The 21573-nt window shown below is 37.7% G+C and overlaps 1 protein-coding gene across 3 annotated transcripts in view; it reads left to right on the top strand.

Moving 5' to 3' along the window:
- LOC102113376 (ephrin type-A receptor 6) overlaps positions 1-21573 on the top strand; it is a 385909-nt gene that overhangs the window by 259311 nt on the left and 105025 nt on the right. For 2 of the 3 annotated variants that reach the window (XM_014253507.2, XM_088052285.1), the window contains exons 7-8: positions 11288-11450; positions 19831-19939. In XM_014253507.2, the coding sequence (XP_014108982.2) occupies positions 11288-11450; positions 19831-19939 (272 nt within the window). The remainder of the gene's footprint in view (positions 1-11287; positions 11451-19830; positions 19940-21573) is intronic. The other variant, XM_088052284.1, reaches the window with a different exon arrangement.

Raw genomic sequence — 21573 nt, 5'->3', positions numbered from 1 at the left:
GACAGATTTTTACAAAAAAAAAGGTAAGTTTTGTGAGCAATGGCCTAAATATAACAAGCATACATGCCAAAAGACGGTCATCGAAATCAAAGTGATTTCCTTATTTATAAATTGAATGCAATGTCTAGGTCTCCATTTCTCTAAAACCAGTCAGAATGTTTCCTTTAGACCCTCATAAAATACAAAGTAGCTTAAAAGTTCCCAAAAGTCATCTATGAGCCCAAACTCTTTTAAAAACTGAAGCTAGCACAGTGTTCTTCATAATACACAAGGGACTTACTGTTCATAAATTGTTGATTTGCAGCCATAAAGGTGGATTCACAGATTAAATCAAGATACCTATCTTGAGACATGAGTTTATGTCTTTCTCTAAATGAAGGAGTGTTCAAATATAATTTAATTTACAGTTTCTTCCTGCACTATTCAATGCATTCAAGAGATACCTGGGGAGGTACAAAGGTATGCATCATTTTGGAGAGCAAAACCAGGAAAAGTTCCTTTTTTTCTCTCTCTCTTTTTTCTGTGACTGCATTGCAGTTGTGCTTTGACCACAGAAAGGGACAGGATATTAGTTTTCCTCTTTGAATGGTCTTTTTTTCACATTAAATGAAGATGAAGCCACTGACTGCATAATATTAGCAATCTCTTTTTTATTAAGTAGCAGTGTCCCCAAAGCAGTCATTCTGGGAGAAGGGAGAAATATCCAAAGGGAAAGAGGAAACTCATTTAGGGAGAGCCCCTCCATTTAATGCACTAAACCACTACTTTCCTCTTTAATATCAGTATAATCACTTTACTAGGTATTAAACAAAGGCTGTGGGTTTGGTGTGGTTGTTGGAATCAAAATGAACATTAGAGGAGCTTGTAATTTAAATTAATAATTTTGTTAGCCAACTTGAATTCACTGAAATTGTACCTTATTAAGTAACTCCCATGTAGTTTTGGTAGGTTTGTTTGTACCTGAATAAACCTACAGATGTTTATTTGATTAATTGAAAGAAGCAAAATATTACAATTCTCTCTTTTTCTTCTGAGTTTTTTAATGTATTTGCATTAATAGTTTCAAAGTGCCCTTTCTTGATGTGCTTGTTGGGATGGCTGAGTTAACAACCTATTATTATGTACTCCTTACCGAGCTGTTAATAGCTTTAGAGTCTTTTGCAGGAATTCACCTGCTGCTCATAAACACATTTATGTTGCTGTAGGAACTTCACCAGATTGGTGCATCTTGTATTTGCAATGACCTTGCACAAACTACCATGTGCATATACTACTTTCATGCATATACAACTACTCATGTCATATTAACAAAATTCTTTAGTGGCCAGAGCAGCTCTTTTTAAAAATGTTTTGATACCTATCTGTGAATTTTGTTAATGTTTTTTCCTTGTTGTTGTTTCAGCCACCACCAGAAGTGATATTTCTGCTGAAGTTAGCTACATCAGAAATGTGCACTTCCCAAAAAGATTGAGCAAAAACTTGCTTTGTCAGTTTTGAAAGTGCAAAATCAGCTTCTTGTTTACTCGCTAGTTTGTTTACTTTGCCCTTGAAATTCATGTTCAATTAATTGGAAAAAAGATTGCTGTTTTTGCTTTACACCCCATTAACTCACCGAGGTGTTTGAAGAAAACATAAACTTAAGGAATATGCTGTATTTATTGTTGATGTATTGCCAGGTTCTGCACTACAGTCCTGACACCAGAGGTGAATTCAGCCCTTCTGAGTTAGCATTACAAGATAGATGTTTGCTGTTTGCCTGCACTGAGACACAAAAAAGTGTATGGTGCTCACAAATACACCAAAAAATGTGATATTTCAGTGACTTTTAAATAGCTGTTATATGTTTATATCTGAAGAGGCTTGCTTAATGAAAAACAATACACAATCTCTATATAGAGATCAGCAGGTTCCCTCTTGCCTCTGATTTATTATTTGTATTGCAGTGATTAAAGTCAAACATTAGTTAGTGTCAGACTTTGTGTTTTAGAGCCAAAATTCTTCCTCCAAAATTGATTTTTGTTGGATGGTTGAAATCTATCTTAATATTGTCAACATTATTCTATGGTTATAAATCAAATTTTCTTTGAAAAGGGAAGTATGTCTCCCAAAGAAGTGTATTCACAGTTAGCATATGAAAGAATGGTTACCATTTAACATTCATATGGTCTGAAATGAATCTTAATGACTTCAGTCATTTCCTTCCAGAAAAGCACATCTGAATAGCAATCTGACTCAATTCAATCTATAAAAGTAGATATTTTGCTTACTTACATAAAAGTGATAGCTTTATTAATACCACTGAATTCTTTTTTCAAGCTGTTGTATATCAATAAAGATCCTTTCTGGATTTGCCAGGCAGGAAACATTTAGTAACAAATGAAAAGAGAAAATTCTGCATTAGTCTGCTCTTCTAATATTAAAAGTTATTTATGTAGAAAATACAAACTAAGCTTAAAACAATCTTAAAATAAGTCCACTGAATCTACCTGTCCTAACATCCTAAAAGGCTGAAATACATCTTAGAAAGGACTTGGAAAGGCATGATTCCACAAGAGGTTTTTAGTACAGAATGTGGTTTTTATGAGGGTGTTTGTAGAGCTGCAAACATCCCACAGCAGATAAAATTTCCCAGCAAGATGTTGCAAACCTGACAAAATATTCAGCACTGAAAGGGAACCCTAATCCAAATCCTGGTCCTATCTGCCTGTGAACATTGTAGGGATCCTGAAATTAGGTGAATTAGGCCCATTTGTCATCAGCACTGTTAGAGCTGAGTTCTGTGTAGCTGACTCTGTGCCATACTATATTTTTGGATTGGTAGAATCACTTGATTTTCACAGCTTTGAGCATATGTTGTGGGTTGTTATGATTTTTTGGGGGGAGGAGGAAGGGTTGTTTGGGGTTTTTTTGTTTATTTTGTAGGGTTTTTACAGTACTCTGTACTGTAGCAAGTCACCTCACTGTAGAAGTCTTCTGAAGAATTGGATGATTGCTCTTGTGTTGAAATTCCACTTGCCTTGTTAGATGCTTCTTTGCATTTAAGTTACCCTCACACTTCAGCAGGAAATAGGATCACCACAATTTTCAGTTCGGCCATGAAGGGGGACAGCAGCTGTGTGTGTACAGCTGTGATGTTACCCCTGGGTGTGAGAGGATTGCCTGTCCCACATCTCAGCAACTTGAAGACCTTCAGGTGTTTGGACTGTGGCTTTTTTCACATCACACCAGTTGTCCCTTTTTGTTATCTTTCTTCCAGGGTCTTTCATTTTCAATTTAAATATTTCATTATCCAGTGACCTATTTCCCATCTGTAACTGGAAGTACTGTGTTTAGGATATACACAGATATTTTGAAATTGACTGAACTTATTACTGGTATTATTATTCACTATTTCTTATAGACAAGAAACTAAAATACATTCAATAAAATAGGAAGTGGATTTAAAAAAAAAAAAAAACCCACAGTATTTTTTAAACATGGTTTGTAATTAAATTTGTTGCCTAGGGATGTTTTGGAGGCCACACGCAAAATTGGTTCAAGGAATAATTAAGGAAATTCATGGAGAAAAAGTCCATGAGCTGTAAAACACAATGAAGCAAATTTAGTTAATTCAGAAAGCCACTAATCTGCAGATTGCTGGGCTCTGGGGGAGTGTTGAGGGTAAGCATGGGGACAAGGAACCTGCAGTGGCATCAGGACCTCGTTCAGAATTGTGAACTATGAACCTCATGCTCCGAAGGAATGGCTTGAGAATCAGGACACTGGCTGTATATCCATAGTTCTCTGGGCTTGTTTCACAGCAAACAAAGTCAAAGAAGCCTTCCAATCTTAACATTTTCAGGATTGCTTCTGTTTCCTGTTGCACTGTATTTGTCAGCAGGTTTATTACATCATTCCTTAGCATTAGCTATCCCAGGAGAAACCTTGTCCTAAGGTGAATTTTGAGTGCTACTTGGGTTTAATTTTAACATTAGAAATTTAGTTTGTGCTTGCAGTAACTTCCTACTCCTTTCCAACTGGAAAAGAAAATTAATATGAGTGAAAAAATAAGAAAAATCCTTGAGGCAGCTGAAGAGGCTGGCACTTTTATATGCAGAACTTAGAGAGACTTCTGGAGATCCTGGTGCAGAGGTTTTCACTGGTAAATATTTTTAATTAGCAAACAACTGTTACCGAGTAGCTCATTACTGCCAGAAAGATGGGATTTCATATCTGTGCTCATCAGAAAACTCAGGCCATGTTCTCCAGCTGCCTTTGTTATATGCTGGATTGCACCCTGTTCCATCCCTAACTTAAGGCACAGGCCTGTTTTTATTTTATTTTAATCTCCTTGTCAGGACAATAAGCTCTGTCCTGACTGCTGCCTTCACACTTGGCAGTCCCACTTGGCCCACATGGTGAACCACACGGCTTTTGCTCTGCCCACCCCTCACCTCCCTGTGCTGCTGAGAATTTTAACACTCTTTTAGAGCCTCCCTGTGCTCATCTCTCTCCTCATTTAATATTCTGCTTTTCATGGTTCACCTCACATCAACTCATTTCTGCCTTTCCAACTATATAATCCAATTAAAATGAAATTTGTCTGGGGTTTGACCTTTCTATATTTTCTTTATGATTGGTTATCTCTTCTTCCCCTTTTCACGTTGACAGCTTCACTTTATATATGGAGAAAGTGATGAGCAGACTGACAGGCAATCAAAATATAAAATATTGAATGGCCAAGCAGGTAAAGGACACTTGAGTGTTGCAGCTCCCCAGACTGTTACATCTCAGATTAATCAGGAGGGAGGCCAAGGAGCAAAGGGACAGGGTTACAACCTGAAGGGGCTGATGCCTTTAAGTGTTGCAGATTTCTCCTCTAAGAAAACACTAGATCCATTGGCAATTTTCTCTCTGGCCCTGCTTTTTTGCTGCCACAGTTTTCTACTTAGTTTAGATTGGTCCTCAGATCTTTGCAATCACTTTTCTAAATTTACTTCAGGTTTGTGGTTCAGCTGAAAACCAGAGATACAAGAGTTTTTAGGAAGAATATTTTTTTAAAGAATCTGAAGGGTATCTTTTACTTCTAGTTCTCTTACTGTAATTTTTCTTACCCCACTCTATGTTACAGTAAAAATGTACCTAATCCTGTTGATCAGATTGTAATCAGTAATTAATGTTAGAAGCACATTTTTGAACCTTTAAGTCTTCTCTAAAATATTCTGCCAGCATTCCTGTTAATTGATGTACTGTAGGTTAAAATAGTTTTCTAAGAGAAAATCACACACAAAATTAAAGAAGCTTTCAAAGGCAGACACTGAGTTCCACAGATGTAGTTTATTGATTCCAGTGTAATTAGTCCTTATCTACAACAATCTGTGTAAGGTGACAAAGGTGCTATGACTAGAGGCAACAGGCATTCAGAAATTGTATTATGAAAATATTTTATTGTAATGTTAGAAAATACTTTTTGAGAATTACTGGAGGAAAACTAGTTGTGAGAGGAATATATGCTCTATAAATCAGAGGCAGTTTCCATAAATTAGAGCTGTGGGGACTCTGTTTTTATTGATCACAGAGAGTAAGTACAAACTCCAGAGTTTGATGTTGTCTTTAATAGATTCTATTTGAACTGACTAATCAATTAATTACTATACCTAATAATTACCTACTGTGTTATCCTAATGGGTAGCACAGCATTAAATTTCAGGTGACTATGGAGTGCCAGCATAGCTGATCCCAAGGAAAAAGTAAGGAAGAATGTGGAGATTTCATTGCACAGTGGACTAGATCAGTAAAAATTGCTGTCTTCCAGAATTGTGGTCATTCCTTTAAAATAATGATGCTTCCTCTGTAGGTCACATTGTGTGTGTTCCTCAGACTGATGTATCTAGGAAAGATGTGACCAAATGGTCTCATAAAAAATTCTTTTTTATTATTGGTGATTTTATTTAAACATTTATAGTACCTGAGTCATGAAACTCCAAATCTTCTTTACTTTAATGTGGTACTTATTCAGCTTTGACATTGTGCTTCAGTGTACAGGATAAAGACCTGGTCCCTGTGGTAGATAGATTTAATCTCTATTAGTTCTTCTTTCAGTTAAATAACAGTGCTTTGAAAAGGCCAGGCAGGATTATGTGGCTTAATACAGAATTTTCATGTTGCAGGACAATAGATATAAACTAGAAAATGTGTTTGCAAACAGCTGATAGTAAATTCAGTTCCTCCCCCTGCATTCTTTCTGCACACACACACTTGAAAGTTGTGGGTACAGTAAGCCTCTTTTAGCTGGAAGAAGGTTTGGAAATCCTTTCCCTAGGGTCAGTGTAAGAAGACTTTCATTACTCATGGCACTGAATGAGCTGAATACCTCCATTGTCATTCATAAAATAAACTATACTAAGAGTATATAGCTCCCATTATATATGCTAAATCATAGAAAATTATATTTGGTTATCTTTTTAAGTTACTAAACTAAGGACTGATACTATTTTTTTAGAACTATGTCTCTTTTTGACACTCAAAGATTAACGATGACAAATCTCGTATGCCTAAAAGTGCCAGGATTTTATCAGTGCTTTACTGGTTGAGTTAATCTTTTTAAGGTTATTTCAGCACTACAGGCAAAATTCTGCATTTCAGCTTTATATTCTATTGATTTTTTGGGTTTTTTTAGTAAAGGCTTTGAGATATGTGATCTTTTTATCACCTATAACATCAGAATGTAAACTCTGATTGCCTTAAGAGTCTAAACTGATTAAAGGTCATCACATTTGGTTAGTCTTTATCAATATTTTTCTTATATGTATCCACAAAATCTTAATTTCTGTGCTCCTTTGCTGTCTACTAAGGTGAGGATAGAATTAGAGATCTATTCATTCACACAGGTGCAGCATGTGGAAATTTACCTGTTTATTTAGAATTGTTACTGTTATTGGGGGAATCCCCTTTCTTTTAAGTATATGAGAAAGATGGTACTAACCATCACAATAGCAGAACATCTGGATAGTGACTGCTACTGCAAAAGCAGGAAATATTTCATTAAAATTATCCTCTGACGGTGCTACTCAATTAAATTAGGTTGTCTAGTCTTAGACCATTAGCACCATTGTGCTTTCCACTCAGTCTGTTTCTTTAGATATGAAAAATGCCTTATCCATAAAGCCAAGTATAAAATTAGAGATAGAGATTCAGATAGGCAGAGGTGGCTGCAAGAAAGAATTTGATTCTGAAAGGCTTTTCTGCTCATGCACAGAATAAACTGTCATGGATTTGTGAACACTGTTCCTCATAATCAGAACCAAATCCATTTACAAGAGGAATCACACAAACAATAAGAAAAGAACAATTTCCTTAGAAACAGAGATAGCATTTTCAAAGTTTATAATACAATTCTGTTTAACTTGGATAGGTAGCCGTAGACTTAGTATTACATTGTGTAATAACATTGGCATAGCTTGCATTTGGGTTATATTTATGTTTTAATTACAGATTTTCACCAAGATAAATTTACAGTAGGCTATGGAAGAGGTCTTATTAATTTCCTCATATCAGATTATGTCTCATAGTTATATGAGTATATTATATTAGATAGACTCCTTTAACTCATGTTTAACCCCTCAGCCCCTGGGTTCTCAGAACTGTTTCTTGTGAGTCCTTTGCCATCTCTAAGGTCACAAATGCTGTAAATGATGTAAATGATCAGAGTGTTTCTTGTGTCCCTTTTCTTTTTGTGAACACTGAACCATATAGTGGCCAACTATATATTATCTTACTTCTTATGTGCCGTGGGAGGTACAGCCATGTCAGTTAAACTTATGTTTCATTTGGCAGATTTTGTAGTAGCCCTCTGTTATCAAGTACAGAATAAATGCAGTCCTTGGCCTTTCCCATTGATTCCTGTCACTGTCTAGGTCAGAAATCTATCACACGAGATAGATCCTTCTAGCACACAAAATCATGCTTCCTTGTGATGGAAAATAGTGTGTATGATAAGTGGCTTGATATATATCTATATTTTGCCACAGCATGAAAGCAGGATCTGGGAAAAGCATGCACTAACAACCAGGAAGTAAACTTAAGTTCTTCAGTTTAAAATTGGCTTTTTGAACACGTAATCCCTGAAAAAGTGAGTGCATGTGATCTATAGCAAGAATAATTCAAAACATCCCATATGTCTGTGCAGTCTAGAATTGTATTTTTTGTTCTGAGTCCATCTTCAGCCTTCCTGGGAAAGATCATGGCAGCAGGAGTGGCCAGCCTTGAGAGCCACCTCCATGCATCTCTGTGGAAAGCTCTGGCTTTCCAGGTTGGCTGCAGATCAGTTGTCAAGAGAAGGGAATAAGGGCAAAGCATCCCCTCTTTGGATAATTCTCTTATGTATGAATCCAGTCCTAAAAGGCTGAATTCTTTGTGCAAAACATTCCATCTCTGAGAAGTTTCTGGCTATGAATCATTTTCTCTTGCGTTTGAGCAACTTTTTCCTCAAGCTCCTGAAGCTTGTTCTCAAGCCAAGGTGACAGGATCCCTTTTTGCTCTTTCACGTGCAGTAACAAATCTTGACCCTTCCCCATCTGACAGCACTATTACTTTTAAGCTCATGTACTCCCAGACATCGTTTTTCAGTCTGTGGGATGGATGGAATGACAGGCTGCAGAAAGAAAGGAGAGAGCAGGGCATGGAGAGGGCCCACAACCTTCAGTGCTTCCTGCAGGCAGCCCCAGGCACGTGGTGAGGAAGCAACAAGCCAGACAACCCCTGGAGGTGGCCAAAATGCCTTCCAGAAGGGACAGGTAGCAATGGCTGCCCCTCAGGAGGTTGCTGTTCCCCTCAGAGGGACCCATTTTGTTGAATAAATGTTACCATCGCAGCCCTTATCACGCTCATCATCTTTGACCAACTACAAATAAAGAATTGTATTTTCTGCCTTCCTGCCCACACCCCTGACTATGGAGCCAGTGTATCCCAAGTGTATGCTTTGCACAAGCAGTGTTAGCCTGTAATAACATATAATAGATATAATAGTTCAGATTGTTTCTTTTTCCAAAAGTCATTCCCACTTCTTGCTGCTGCTGGCCTTGTTCTGCAGTCATCAGGGATTAAATCTTGTCACTGAATCTTGGGGGATTTTTGGACAAAATTTCCATTTCCATCCTCCTCTTAAAGACTGTATTTCTTTTTACAATTCCATCAGTTTTTTTCTGCAATCTCTCCAGCAGGTCAAAGAAGCAGTACATTGTTAAATGCTAGGACTTGATTTCAAGCAGTAAGGTGGTCTAGGGAAAATAAAAGGCTTGCAACTATTACATTGTACAGTGAAATCCCGTAGGTGCTGGCCTCTTCCTTAGCTTACAGAGTCTAAATAAAAATTTCCAGAGCGTTCCAGAGTATAAAGTAACTCACTGCCCATCTATGGGCCATGACAGAGCACTTTGAATCATGCTAATACCTGTATAAAACAAGCATTTGCTGTTTACATAATCTGAAGTGAAGATTTCTGAGATCTTTCCTTCACAGGAAGTCACGCAATCAGAAAAAAAGAAACACTTATCACTCAATCAAGTAGGCTTTCTGTCAGAAGAAAATAGGTATTTTCTGAAATGCAGTAAAATATGTCTAAAATCCACTAACCTGTTCAAAGTGAAGTTACAACATTTCAAGTAATTGGGAGAAGTCTTATATTTAAAGAAGTAATTAGATGGTGTATTAATAATAGTCTCTATCCATAAGATTACATGTACATTTTATCCTACTATTTCATTTTAAATACATCTTCCTTATGGCTTCAAATTTTGGTAGCAGACTGTAGGAAAAAATCAATTCTTCCTCTTACTATAGTTTCTCTGATTTTCCCACTGTTTGAAGTGCAAGTTAAATGTAGTTATTTTTAATATTGATCATTGTTGCCTTCCTTCTGCTCCTTCCCCCAACAGAATCATTGGGTTGCTTCTGTGTGTTTGTTTTTTAATCTGGTTTTCAGCCATCTCCCTGTATTCCTACTGGGGGAATAGTGATTGACCTGCTGCCCTGTGCTAATGTGATCTGTTACACATGGCTGGAGTTAACTCAGCGTGTTTTATAAAAACTGTTTGTTTTGTATAAAAAGTGCATGCATATTGCTGAGAAGAGGTTAAAAGTCCAACAGAATCTGACTGAAACCTAATCTTTACCTGGTTATATCTCTTCTGTGAACTAGATTTCCTTCTGAGCAGGCTGGAAGCATCCTTTGAATAACTTACACCTGCTCTAATATAACTGTATGGTATAATAAATGTATATGGTGCCCTGTGGATGTCACAGTTGGACTGTTAAGCACATGCCAAGGACATTCCTGCGCAATTTGGAGACAAATCCTGCTCCAAGGGAGCAAACCTAGCCTTAAGGCAGCACATAAAATATTACAGATTACTGGTTTATCAAGTAACTAATGACAGGGAATAAATGTTCTTCTTCCAAGTCATCCTCTCATGTAAAGACATCATCCAAGACCTGTCTAGCAAAGCAGCCCTCAGTTAAAGCACAGAGATTGATATTTCTGGTCTCCATACTAGAGCAGCTGGTCTGCAGTGGTAATTCCCAGAGATCATAATTCTCAGGGATCTCTGTGAGATTCAGGAATTCTCAGCTGCTGCCTGGGATCAACTGCCAGGAGATTAACAGGGGACTTCAGCACAGAGTGTTTCTCCTTATGGAGTTTCAAAGTGAATTTCATGTATGACTACATTACACCTACCTGGAAAGAGACATTGAGCTCAGCAGCAACAAAGCAGCTGAACCATGAAGTTGGCAGGCTTTAAAGTAAAGGTTAATTCCTATTTTCTTTTACCCACAGGTCTACCCACGGATAGCGCCGGCATTTTGGCACTACCTGCGGGTAGAAGTGAGTAGCGGGTATTTGAATACTCCCACATCTTTATTTTACAGCTTGGTAGTGTTTACTGACCTTCTAGTTTGTCCATTGTGCAAAAATAATGAGTTTCCATTCTAGTTGCCATTCTTCTGTGAATGTAGTCTTGTACTAATTCATGTTGGTTTGACTACGGTTGGGTTGGTTGCTAACCCAAGTCACAAAAACATGTCTGTATGCAAGGTTAAAGACAAAAAACCCAAAACCTAAAAGTCGAGGCCATATCATACATTCTGACTGTAGCACAGAACCAAAGGACAGAAATCCATACGTGCACCTCCTTTTATAAACACATTTTACATTCGTGAGAAGAATATGGACCTTCAGTTCTGTTATATCATTTTTGCAAAGATTGTTCAACTCAACTTGCTATAATTTCTTCCCTCTTTTGTCCCTCAGGAGCATGAGCAGCTCAGCTATTCCTCCACAAGGTCCAAGGCTCCAAGTGTTATCATCACAGGTCTCAAGCCAGCCACCAAGTACATATTTCATATCAGAGTCAGGACGGCAGCAGGATACAGCGGCTATAGCCAGAAGTTTGAATTTGAAACTGGAGATGAAAGTAAGTTTCACTGAAGGGAAAAAAAAAAAAAATACAACAAAAGTAGCATCTAATTCTAAGCCAGTGAGATATTGGGAGTTTGAATGGCTGAACCCATACCATTTGTTTACCACAAAATGACCAGTGCTATGTGATAAAAAACAAGCCTCAGACTCACAGTTCTGGATTTACAACAACACATTGAAATGTTAGCCCAATGCTGCAGCTGAAGGAATGTTCTCTTCCATAAAATTTCTTTATGGGACCCTTCCAAGCTAAGATGCTCTCAGATTCTCTGATCCTTTCTTTCCTTATCGTAGTTCTGCCTCTTGACATCTGGAAATACCCTTAGCCAGGCTTTCCCTAAGTCCAGGACCTTCACGCAAGCTCCCAGTGATGGACTCTTCGTTCTGTAGTTGTCACTGCTCCCAGACTCCACAAATAAAAAACTTGAAACTTTTATATGAATTTCCATCAACCAGTAAAACTACTAAATTTGGCACTAAGAAGTAAGAAGCCTTCCTATTTCAACTACAAAATATGCAAAGAGGCTTTATGCGTGATGTTGATGCTCTGAACGATTTTATATTTGTCATGTGTTGTCCTCCATGTTCAAAAAAACATAGAAAAAGGTATTTTCATGTATTTGAGAGAAAATTAGTGTAGTAGATACAACACTAAAACACTCATTAATTAAATTACTTTAATTAGCCTGTTATGTATACCATGTTTTTCATTAGTGTTTTAGAATTCAAGTTGTTTAAGCTAATGTACAGACTCAAAACTATGTAAGTACTTCCAAGAACACCCTGGGATTTGTGTTCCATTTTTATTGCTTCTTAACTTCTATTTCAAAAATCAGTCAGGGATAGATTTCCAAGTGCTTAATGCCTAATTGGACTTTTTAAAATTTCTGGGTACTTAAGCCAATTGGTTTGAATAGGAGTTGAGCACTTGGGTGCTTTCAAGAATTTCAGTAGATCTTGTCTGTATCTTCTGGTGCAATAAATACAAGGCTTAATTCATGTAAAGAATGAAATAGTATTTAAACCTCTATGAGGTTTCACATTGTGAAAATGTCACTTGCCCATCTAAATCAGGAAGACTGTGGCTCCAGTGACATTTTCCTCATTGGTATTGAGGGAATCTCCTGGGAGTGACATTCCCCTTACTCCATCCTAGCCCCATCTCACTTTCTCAGTGCACTGATGCAGCTGGCCCTTGGGCTGCATGGTGAGCTTAATTTTAACATCCTTGTTGAAGTATAGCATCAAAGCTGAACCTGATACTGAAATAAACTGGAAAAATAAATCTGTTTATGATGCCATAAGCAGACCTAACACAGCTTATCTCCCACTAATTCTGATTTCTTTTGCTTCTAATTCTAAGCACTTGCTGCCTATACTTGTAAATGTTTTCACGTAGCTGAATAAATAGAATGCAACAATGGTTTTGTCAGTATTTCAAGATGCTGACTAACATTTGCACAGAGAGATTTGGGGGACTTGTGTTGAGATTTGGGCTGCTTGGTTCTGTCAGTACCTGTAAATGTTAATTTGCCCTCGCTGGCCTGCATCTGTCTTACTAACCAGTCCTAGTCCAGCTGTGTAGGAATCTCTCTTCATCATTTACTATTCTGGCAGTGTGCAGCTCAGCTGAAGATATTCTGATTTCTTTTAATGTACATTTTTCTCAATTTTTCTGAAAGATAGCAAAGGCAGACTATTGCAGCTCCCTCCATTCTTGCTCACTAGAAACAGGTTACTTAGTGAAAATTCCACTTTTGCAATTACTTTTTGTGGACTTTCAATTAGATTTTAATTAACTCAACATAGCATTTTCATGAGAAGGCTGGGAAGAATAGAGTGTTTTAAAAGTCTGTGTCGTGAACAGAAAATTTATCAACCAACATTCTCATGAAAGTAACAAAAAATATTGTAAGTCATGTGTTCGATAAAAATCCTCCTTAATTTGCCTTAGCTTGTAACATCCTTCTGCTCTCTGCCAATTGGACATGTTACAGTGGAGAAGAATTCCCAGACCAGTTACAGGTAAACATCCAAGGTTATTACATTTACCCTGCTTGAATGTTGACAGAATTTGTTAACACACAGTGGTAAAGCAAGCCATCAAAAATTAGAGGTTTTCTTGAATAGACTAATTATAGAAAATTAATAATTCGTTAGCTGTGAGATGTGTATATCAAATGCCCTAAAACTTACTGTTCTTTGGCAGGACAGTGTCCTGCATTCTCTGATGTACTGGGTGAAACACTACCTGTGTCACTTCAATTATAAAGTTATAAAGGATAAAATAGATACATCATTACCAGGAGCACGAAAACATTTTGCTGTGATTGCTGAAGGTGGTGCATGAGGGAGAGAGAAGACCAAATCTGCAGTAGCAGTGGCAGAAGTTAGTTATTAGTGCTAATTTGGGAAGCACCCTCTCTTACTGACCCACAGACTGAGGCAGGCACAGCTTGGGGAGCTCTGTTGTTGAACTCTTCTCCCTGCTGCAAAGACAAACAAGTGGAGCATCCAAAAGAGTGAAATTTGTATTTTCTTTGTGATAGGAAATGGAGTTACCTAGGGTAGTCAGAAAAATTCTCTTCAAGGAAGCAGGGATGGATGAACGGATACTGACAGGCATTTCTCTTCCTTTTAAAGCTCAGAGGCAGCACCTGGGAAATGTGAAACCTTTCCAAAGCACAGCAACCACCACTTGTGACTGTGTTTCTTGTTGCCATTTTATGCAGTTTCTGTTTCAGCACCTTACAGGCAAAACACTCGTAGCAAAGCTGGCAGGTTTTCATACACTCCAGCACACACACAGCTGCCACTGCTGGGGCTTTAAATTGGAGCATAAACCTCACTTGCAGTTCCTGCTTTTATCTGTCAGAATTACCAGCTATCTGAGTCACCACAAAAACACTCTGGTCCTTCCTAACAGAGAATAAAATGTGTTCTGACAATAAGAAAACATTTGTCCTAGGGCAGAGATGCTTTAATCTCTGACTGTTACCCTCTCTGGTTTTTTCCCCTCCCTCTCTTCTAACCAGCTGTTTATGGGATATTTTTCTTGGTTGGCTGGTTTTGTTATTGTTTTGTTTTTTTTTATTAATGATTCAAACCTCTTTTTTTTTTTTTTCTAGAGAAGTATTTTTTTACATTGCCTCAGAGGTCCTTCTGCCCAGAGGAATTTGTAAAATACTAAACAATTTACAGCTTTTTGGCAGTTTTCATGCCAAAGCTAGGCTTATTCTAAAACCAAGGGTATTTTCCTTCTCAGCCTTCCCATCATTAGGAAAAAATAATCTGAAAGTGGAATGGTTGGCTTGTTCTGGAAGGGACCTAAGGGACAAAGTAGCATTTATGCAGTGTGGACTTGTGCTTGGGCTGAGCAGAGTGATAAATGTGAGTACATGATGATATTTAATCCAAAAGCAATGCAGACTTTGTATACTTCAAATTATTAACAGTAAAACCCTAAACATTTCAGAAATGCTAATGGAATATTTCATTAGGTGTTTTATAAAGTTTAAGACTATGAAAAAATAGTTGGCTAAAACTCCAGTCTTGATGGATCAATAACTTTAATTTCTTTACCACAGTCTCAAATGGTGATTTTTGTGTATTGCCAGAAAATTTTGCTGAATTTTCACATTCCTCTTCCTCTTCCCACATCCACAAGATTTGCCTTTAACTTTTCATCCTCAAACCAGGCTATTTTGGATTTGCCACCAGATGTGACTCCATTCTTTCCAGAACTCCAAAGCTCAAGAAAAGAGCACTGATTCCAGTTCAGGTTTAAGCACATGCCCTGGTTCATGCCATGACAGGGAAGCCATCCCAAGGGTTTTTAGAAAATATATTGCATTACCAATGCAAAATGGAGATTTTTTGGGTTTTTTACAATGTTTTATGTTTTGACAATAGGAAACTGTATTCCTAGTTGAAACAAAACAAATCAGATGACATGTATTTCATATTTAGAAACTTTTTGTTGGATCTCTCCCCACCTCTGCCTTATCCTACTGTTTATTCAGTAGTAGTCAGCACTGGATACCAACAAATGTCTCATTTTAATCTTTAAGTATTTCATTACTGTGTTTAATACTTTCAGCCATTTGTTCTTCACATTTGATTTTGGTCTATTTGATTGCACTGCTGTATGTGTCCAGAAAACCCAGAGACTTCACTTTTCCTTTGCATTTCCTAAGCAACAGTAACATCCTTGTTCAGATCTCAAAGTGCCTGCACAGGATTTCCATTTATCCACTGGCCAGGAAGTGGATGTTAAGGGAAGGCACTTGGAAGAAAACTTTTCAAGTGAATAGACACCAAAAAGTTTTACATTCTTATGCTAGTGACAGTCCCTTTTAAAATCACCTTTCCTTTGCCTTCTCGTTTTGCCTTTCACTGGAGCCCATCAGCTCACTGTATCACTGGAACTACATTTTCATTTGTGAAAATGTGAAGGTTGCCCTAATGAGACTTTGTGTTTTCCTGACCTATTGTTCTTAAGCAGTGTTGTTTGCAATGCTCTGACAGCCTGTTCCTGCCTGTTAGAGCTCCAGTGCTCACTGTCCACACTTATCTGTCCTACAGCTGCTCACTGTTATCAGTCTGGCTGTCTTTCTGTCACTTTTTTATCTTTCAGTCTGCTGGAGGGTCTGCTGCCTGATAGATGTCAAATTGAAGTAATGAAGGGATGTAGCTGAGAGACAGAAGTGAGCTGTCATTAGGGCTTCCAGCTCCTCTATACCAAAAACACAAACTTGTAAAATCTTTTGGAGAAATTTGTTCAAAGAAGGAGCAGAGCTGAAAGATTCTCTCTGGTTTTCAGCCTCTTGCACTGTGAGTAAAACATCTGCACCATTCCTGCCAGTGTGCCCAGTGAGGAAATGAGGAAGCCTCAGGATAACTTCAGGAAATTCCCCTTCAGCCCAAAGGGGAGGGAAAGTGCAGCTCCTCCTCCATACATTTGGATGAAGAACCTAGAGAGAGGATGAGACAGGGCATGGATATAAAAAGTGGATTGTAGGGACAGAACTGACACCAGGCTGGATGCAGAAGGGATTTCTGGGCATGGTGTTAAGCAAGGAAGATGGAATGATGCAATTAGAAACTTCAAGCATCATTTCAGGCATGTAACATGAGTTAAGAGATAAGAAGAGCAATGGCAGTGAGGAGTTTATATGGATAATAAGCTCCTGGCTGCATATATAATCCATGCTGAAGTTTTAAAATCACTTTGACTAATCACATCAGTTGCAGGAAAAATGTGCTTGAAGAGTTTTGCCACCCAAACATTGCAGTATACTTCTGAAACATCTTGGATAAGTTAAAAATTCTCCCTTTTCCTTTATTTAGCTACTCATTTTTTAAAGTTTTCTTTAAGTGTCCAAATTAACTTATTGAGCAGACAGGTAGAGAGAATGAGACATAATACCAGATTAAGCAGTCAGCCCAGTTAGAGGGGTGCTACGCTCCCTTAGCTCTGCTCATGGTTTATGATAAAGTTGAGGTGCCCTGGACAGTGTAGAGATAACAAAATATTGATTTTAGCTATAGGAATGCTGGCCATGTTGTCCAACAAATGAGATTCTGGATAAAAAATACTGTGCACTTCTGTGATTAAATGAAGCACTCTCATATGTCCACACAAAGAGATGAAATGAGGTTGCAGGAACTTGCTTGACTTTACAACCTGCCATAGTTGTTTTTAAACTGAGTTTTTCTATCTTGCACAATCAAGAAGTTCTGAGGAGAAACACAGAGTCATAGGCCAATATACACAGGAAAAATAAAGAAAGAAAACTAGGAAGTGACAAAAAATATCCAAGAACATGTACATCAGAAACAATTAAAGCTCTTAGTATTTACAAGTTGATCTTAAGAGAAAGCTGGAGAAATGAGAAGAGAGCAGAGAGGTTGAGAGACACATATAATTTAATTTAGAATGGCAAAATGCTGTAAAAATTCTAGGTTTTGAGAGTCCCTGATTACTGCCTTCTCACTGCCTAAATAGTTTTTTGTGGAACCTTTTATCTGCATGTGATGAACCTGTGTATGTGGATACTCATGTGCTTAAATATGTGTTGTTCACTGTGCTGTGCCTTTATTGATTTTATTGAGGGATCACTTCAAGCAAAAATAAGTATTTCCATCATTTTGCCTTCCCTGCCTCTCTGCCAGTTTTTACCAAATTCACATTTCCAATTATTCTTGTCTGTCATTTGACATTTTTATCTGACAGGTAAATTAAGGTCATCTGGAAGTTTCAGGCTTGAAAGCTCTTTGTGATTATAGGAAAAAAAATTCTAATGTATTCAACTCTGGCCTCTAAAATACAAACAAGAGAAACAAAATTATCACTTTTCAAGTAGGTACAGTTTCAGCTAAAAATCAAACTACTTACAGGCAGAAAGAACTTAAGTCAGTTTCAATTTTTTCCCCTTTATTGATGTGACTGCAGTTGCTTCTTTGGATCATGGAGTCAGTCCCTACATTTGCATCAAAAATTCCTGGGCTCTTGGCCTTGGCAGTGAATATCTGTTGAAGAAAATTACAGCTAATTCGTTTGAGCTCATGGTTTGCTTGAAATTCAAATCCAAATTCACTCTTTTTGCACATATTTTTTTCCTCTTAAAGACAAAAGGAGACCTGCAGTTTGTCCTCTCCATTGCAGAGATGGGCAGGAAAGACTCCTCTGAAACCTTCTCCATGTACAACCTCAAACCCTGCCTCAGTTTAATAATCTTTGCCACATATAGCACAACTCTCAATAGTCAGAAAATGGTATTCAGCATTTGCATTGTTACTTGTGTGGCATGCTGTTTGTTATGCTGCATTTTTCCAACCAAACCTGAGCCTGTGGAAGGTAACACAGAGCTGGAATTCACTCCCATAACATCACTAGATATCATTTAACTAATTATTCAGTCAATATTTGCTCCATCATTTATTGGAAGATGTGTATATTTAACTTGTCTGGCCACAGGTACTGAATGCCTTGTAATTTACTGCCTGTGCATGCTTCCATCAAATTACATGGACAGAAACCTAATGGCAGAAATTTAAAAAGTTGGTTTTGCTGAAAATTTGACCTAAGCTACTACTGTTTTTATTTGCTTTGCTGCTCTCACAAAGCCCAGTTTACACTTAAAAACTTAAAAACTGTGAGTTTTTAAGCCACACACAAATATTGCTCAGAAGCCAAATGCTTTTCTAGGAAACAGCATTTTCTGAGGCTTTGGATAGCAATGTGTGCATTGCATTGAGCTTCATCAGCTGCAAAGTGAGAGAATACTGCCTGCTGAGCTTTCTAGACAGCAGCCTAGGTGATTTCCCACCTGAAGCCTAAAGGAAGCTGAAGATTTTGCTTATTGAACAGTTTGCAAGTTTACCAGATCAAAGTTGCTTCCCTGATGTAAAAATTATTCCCTTTTCTGTATTTACTCCTGTTTTCAGAAGTCATTGAATAGAATTATTTATTTTTCTTTCAAAATAAAGTTTTATTTCCAAGGGAAATAGTAAGAATTGCTTAAATGTTGTGTGGTGTAAATGTTCAAGTGGAACAGTTTAACAAATAAAACCTTGGAGTCAGAGAAAAAAAAATAGCCTAATTCTTTTTCTACTCATGTACTGTTTAGACTGTGTGGACCACCTGGACTGTTAGTAGGTAAATTCTCAGTGAAAAGATTTAATATTATACCCATTAAATTAACAAAATTAAGAAGTGTCCAGTGACTGGATAATTTCATGTGATCTTTTATAACTCCTAAACATCCTACAAAAAGCAGAGAGAAAAACAAGAAGCATAAGGGTTTTTTTTTTAATTAACTACAGGGTTTCCAATCCCCAAAGCATGTTATGATAAATTCTGTGTATTTTGTGATGAGACTAAACACCAGACATGCTGAGGAATGTGTGAGGCTGCACATTAGGTTTGGGGTTTTTGCTTTGCTTCCTCCTGAATCTGGTTTAGTATCTTCACATACCCAGCACTGCTGCTGGCTTCACTGGGACCAGGGGATGGAAAGAACTTCTCAATTAGGTGCAGGATTAAGATAAATAAAGCTAACTAAGAAAATACAGTTTTGTGTCCAAAATCCTGTCATATTCAAACTTTAGTAAATTGCAAGTGTCTGATAGTGGCAAATCCTCCTTTTATAAACCTGCAAACATCCTCTCCCCTCCATCCTAGCAGGGACATGGATTCTGGTTTCTCACTTCACAGACAAGTTTGCATCCCATGTCCTCACTAAGCACAGAGGAAACCAAACTAAAAATCAAATTTCACTTCATTTGACCACTGAAATGATTTCAGCCATTCTGCAAAATCCCTTGTGTGGTAGATGGAGCATCAACCTCTTTTCTCTGTGTTTCTCTTTCAGCTTCTGATATGGCTGCAGAGCAGGGACAGATTCTTGTAATTGCCACTGCTGCTGTTGGTGGATTCACTCTCCTGGTCATCCTCACTTTGTTCTTCCTCATCACCGGCAGGTAATTAAAACTCTGTTCTTGTATAGTCCCATCTAAAATTAAGAATTCAAGAATAATACTTAAGTCATTAAAGCACATTTTCAGAGCTAAAATTAGGGTTAGACACAGTGGAATATCCTCTTTGTTCAGCACTGGTGTTACAGTTCTTTTGTAGCTGTTTTCCATAAAGACACAGTTTGGGGAGACAAGAAATTATGTGAAACCAAGAAATAGTTTGGACACTTTAAAAGTTAGTTTCTGGATCTCTTGCCCACAGAGTGATAATTTAAAAATACAGTATACCTGCTGCACCCTCAGGGTTCTGACATTACAAGGAAAAAAAAAAATAAGCAAAAAATCCCCACAGTGTATTTTACAAAATCTCATAACTGTCAATTGCAAAACTTGAGAGAGTGCACTGCTCAGATATCAACAGAGGGTGCTGAATTTCTAGATTTGTAATTACACATCTGTTTTGTTGGCATAGCATTACCTCTTAATTTGAACAGAAATTGAAGTTCTCTCAGTGCAGGCCAGAGGTTTTATTTGCAATACCCCAGCAACTAAATATGGCACTGCAGTAGCTGCTATTATGTAAATTAATGTTCTCTCTGCTAAATAATAAAAACAAATGTTAAATCTAATGTTCTGGTGAAGGTAATGAGAGTAGTTAACTTTGGAACATATTGTGGCCTTAATCTTAGAGGCTAAGTAAATATTCCTGCAATTACTACAGAAGGTGACAAACAATAGTATCTTTCAGAGAAGAGAGGAATTATTTAGACGGAGACAAATTTCCAGAGAAAATGATTGTGTGGAATAGTATGTGAAATCCTGAAACAACTCAAACATTTCCTTTAGAAAAAATCACTAAATTTGGGAATGAAAAAAAATACAGAAATTGGTTTCTTTCTGTGTTTCTTCCTCCTGTTTTCTACTGTTAAGAGTATCAGTGGTTCTCTTAGATTTTTACTGCCTTACTCAATGGGACCATTTCAATTATGTAAGATAGGAATTCATTTTGAAGTGCTGCTTAAATTCAATGATAAGAGCATGTTCCACAGAAGACAGAGCAAGAAAATTTTGAATAAATACTCAATTTACGCTAGGACTGGAGGCAAATTTCAGCATGAAGAATGAGACTGGTACCCTACAGATGTGCTCTGCTTCAGTGTTTAGAATTAACAATTTGATGAGCTGTCGAGTCTCAGGGCTGCTGATGAGCCTATTCAGAGTGGAGAGGCTGGGTTAAACGAGCACCTGCCTCTGCACTTTGCTGGGTGATTATCCACCAGGAGCAAGCAGGAAGCACTGCTGTCAACTGCAGATAGGAATATGAGAGCAAAAGAGACTTCGAGACACAGGACTGGGGTCTTGGCTCAGCTTCAGGAAATGGGATGTTAAAGCTCAGTCTGATTTATCTCCAATTGTTCTGCAGCCAGCCTGAGCAGAGAACGAGGAGACTGCTCCACTGGTGATTAATCACTGGCTTCTGTGGTCAAACTTTGGGGCCACATGGATGTTTAGGAGGGTTGGGTGAGGTTAAAGTCTTGTTTCTTTGACTGTTCACTTGGGCAAGTGTGGACCCAATTTTCTCTGAGCCTGAGAGAATTACAGCCTGTCAGTGGCTGATCTGTTCCCAAGGGAAAGTTTCT

Source organism: Pseudopodoces humilis, chromosome 2 (assembly GCF_049639895.1).
Source record: "Pseudopodoces humilis isolate 2021_Gansu_Grassland_sample_001 chromosome 2, ASM4963989v1, whole genome shotgun sequence".
Lineage (NCBI taxonomy): Eukaryota > Metazoa > Chordata > Aves > Passeriformes > Paridae > Pseudopodoces > Pseudopodoces humilis.
Note: the sequence above shows the minus strand (reverse complement) of the source record. Positions and strands in the feature narration are given on the sequence as shown.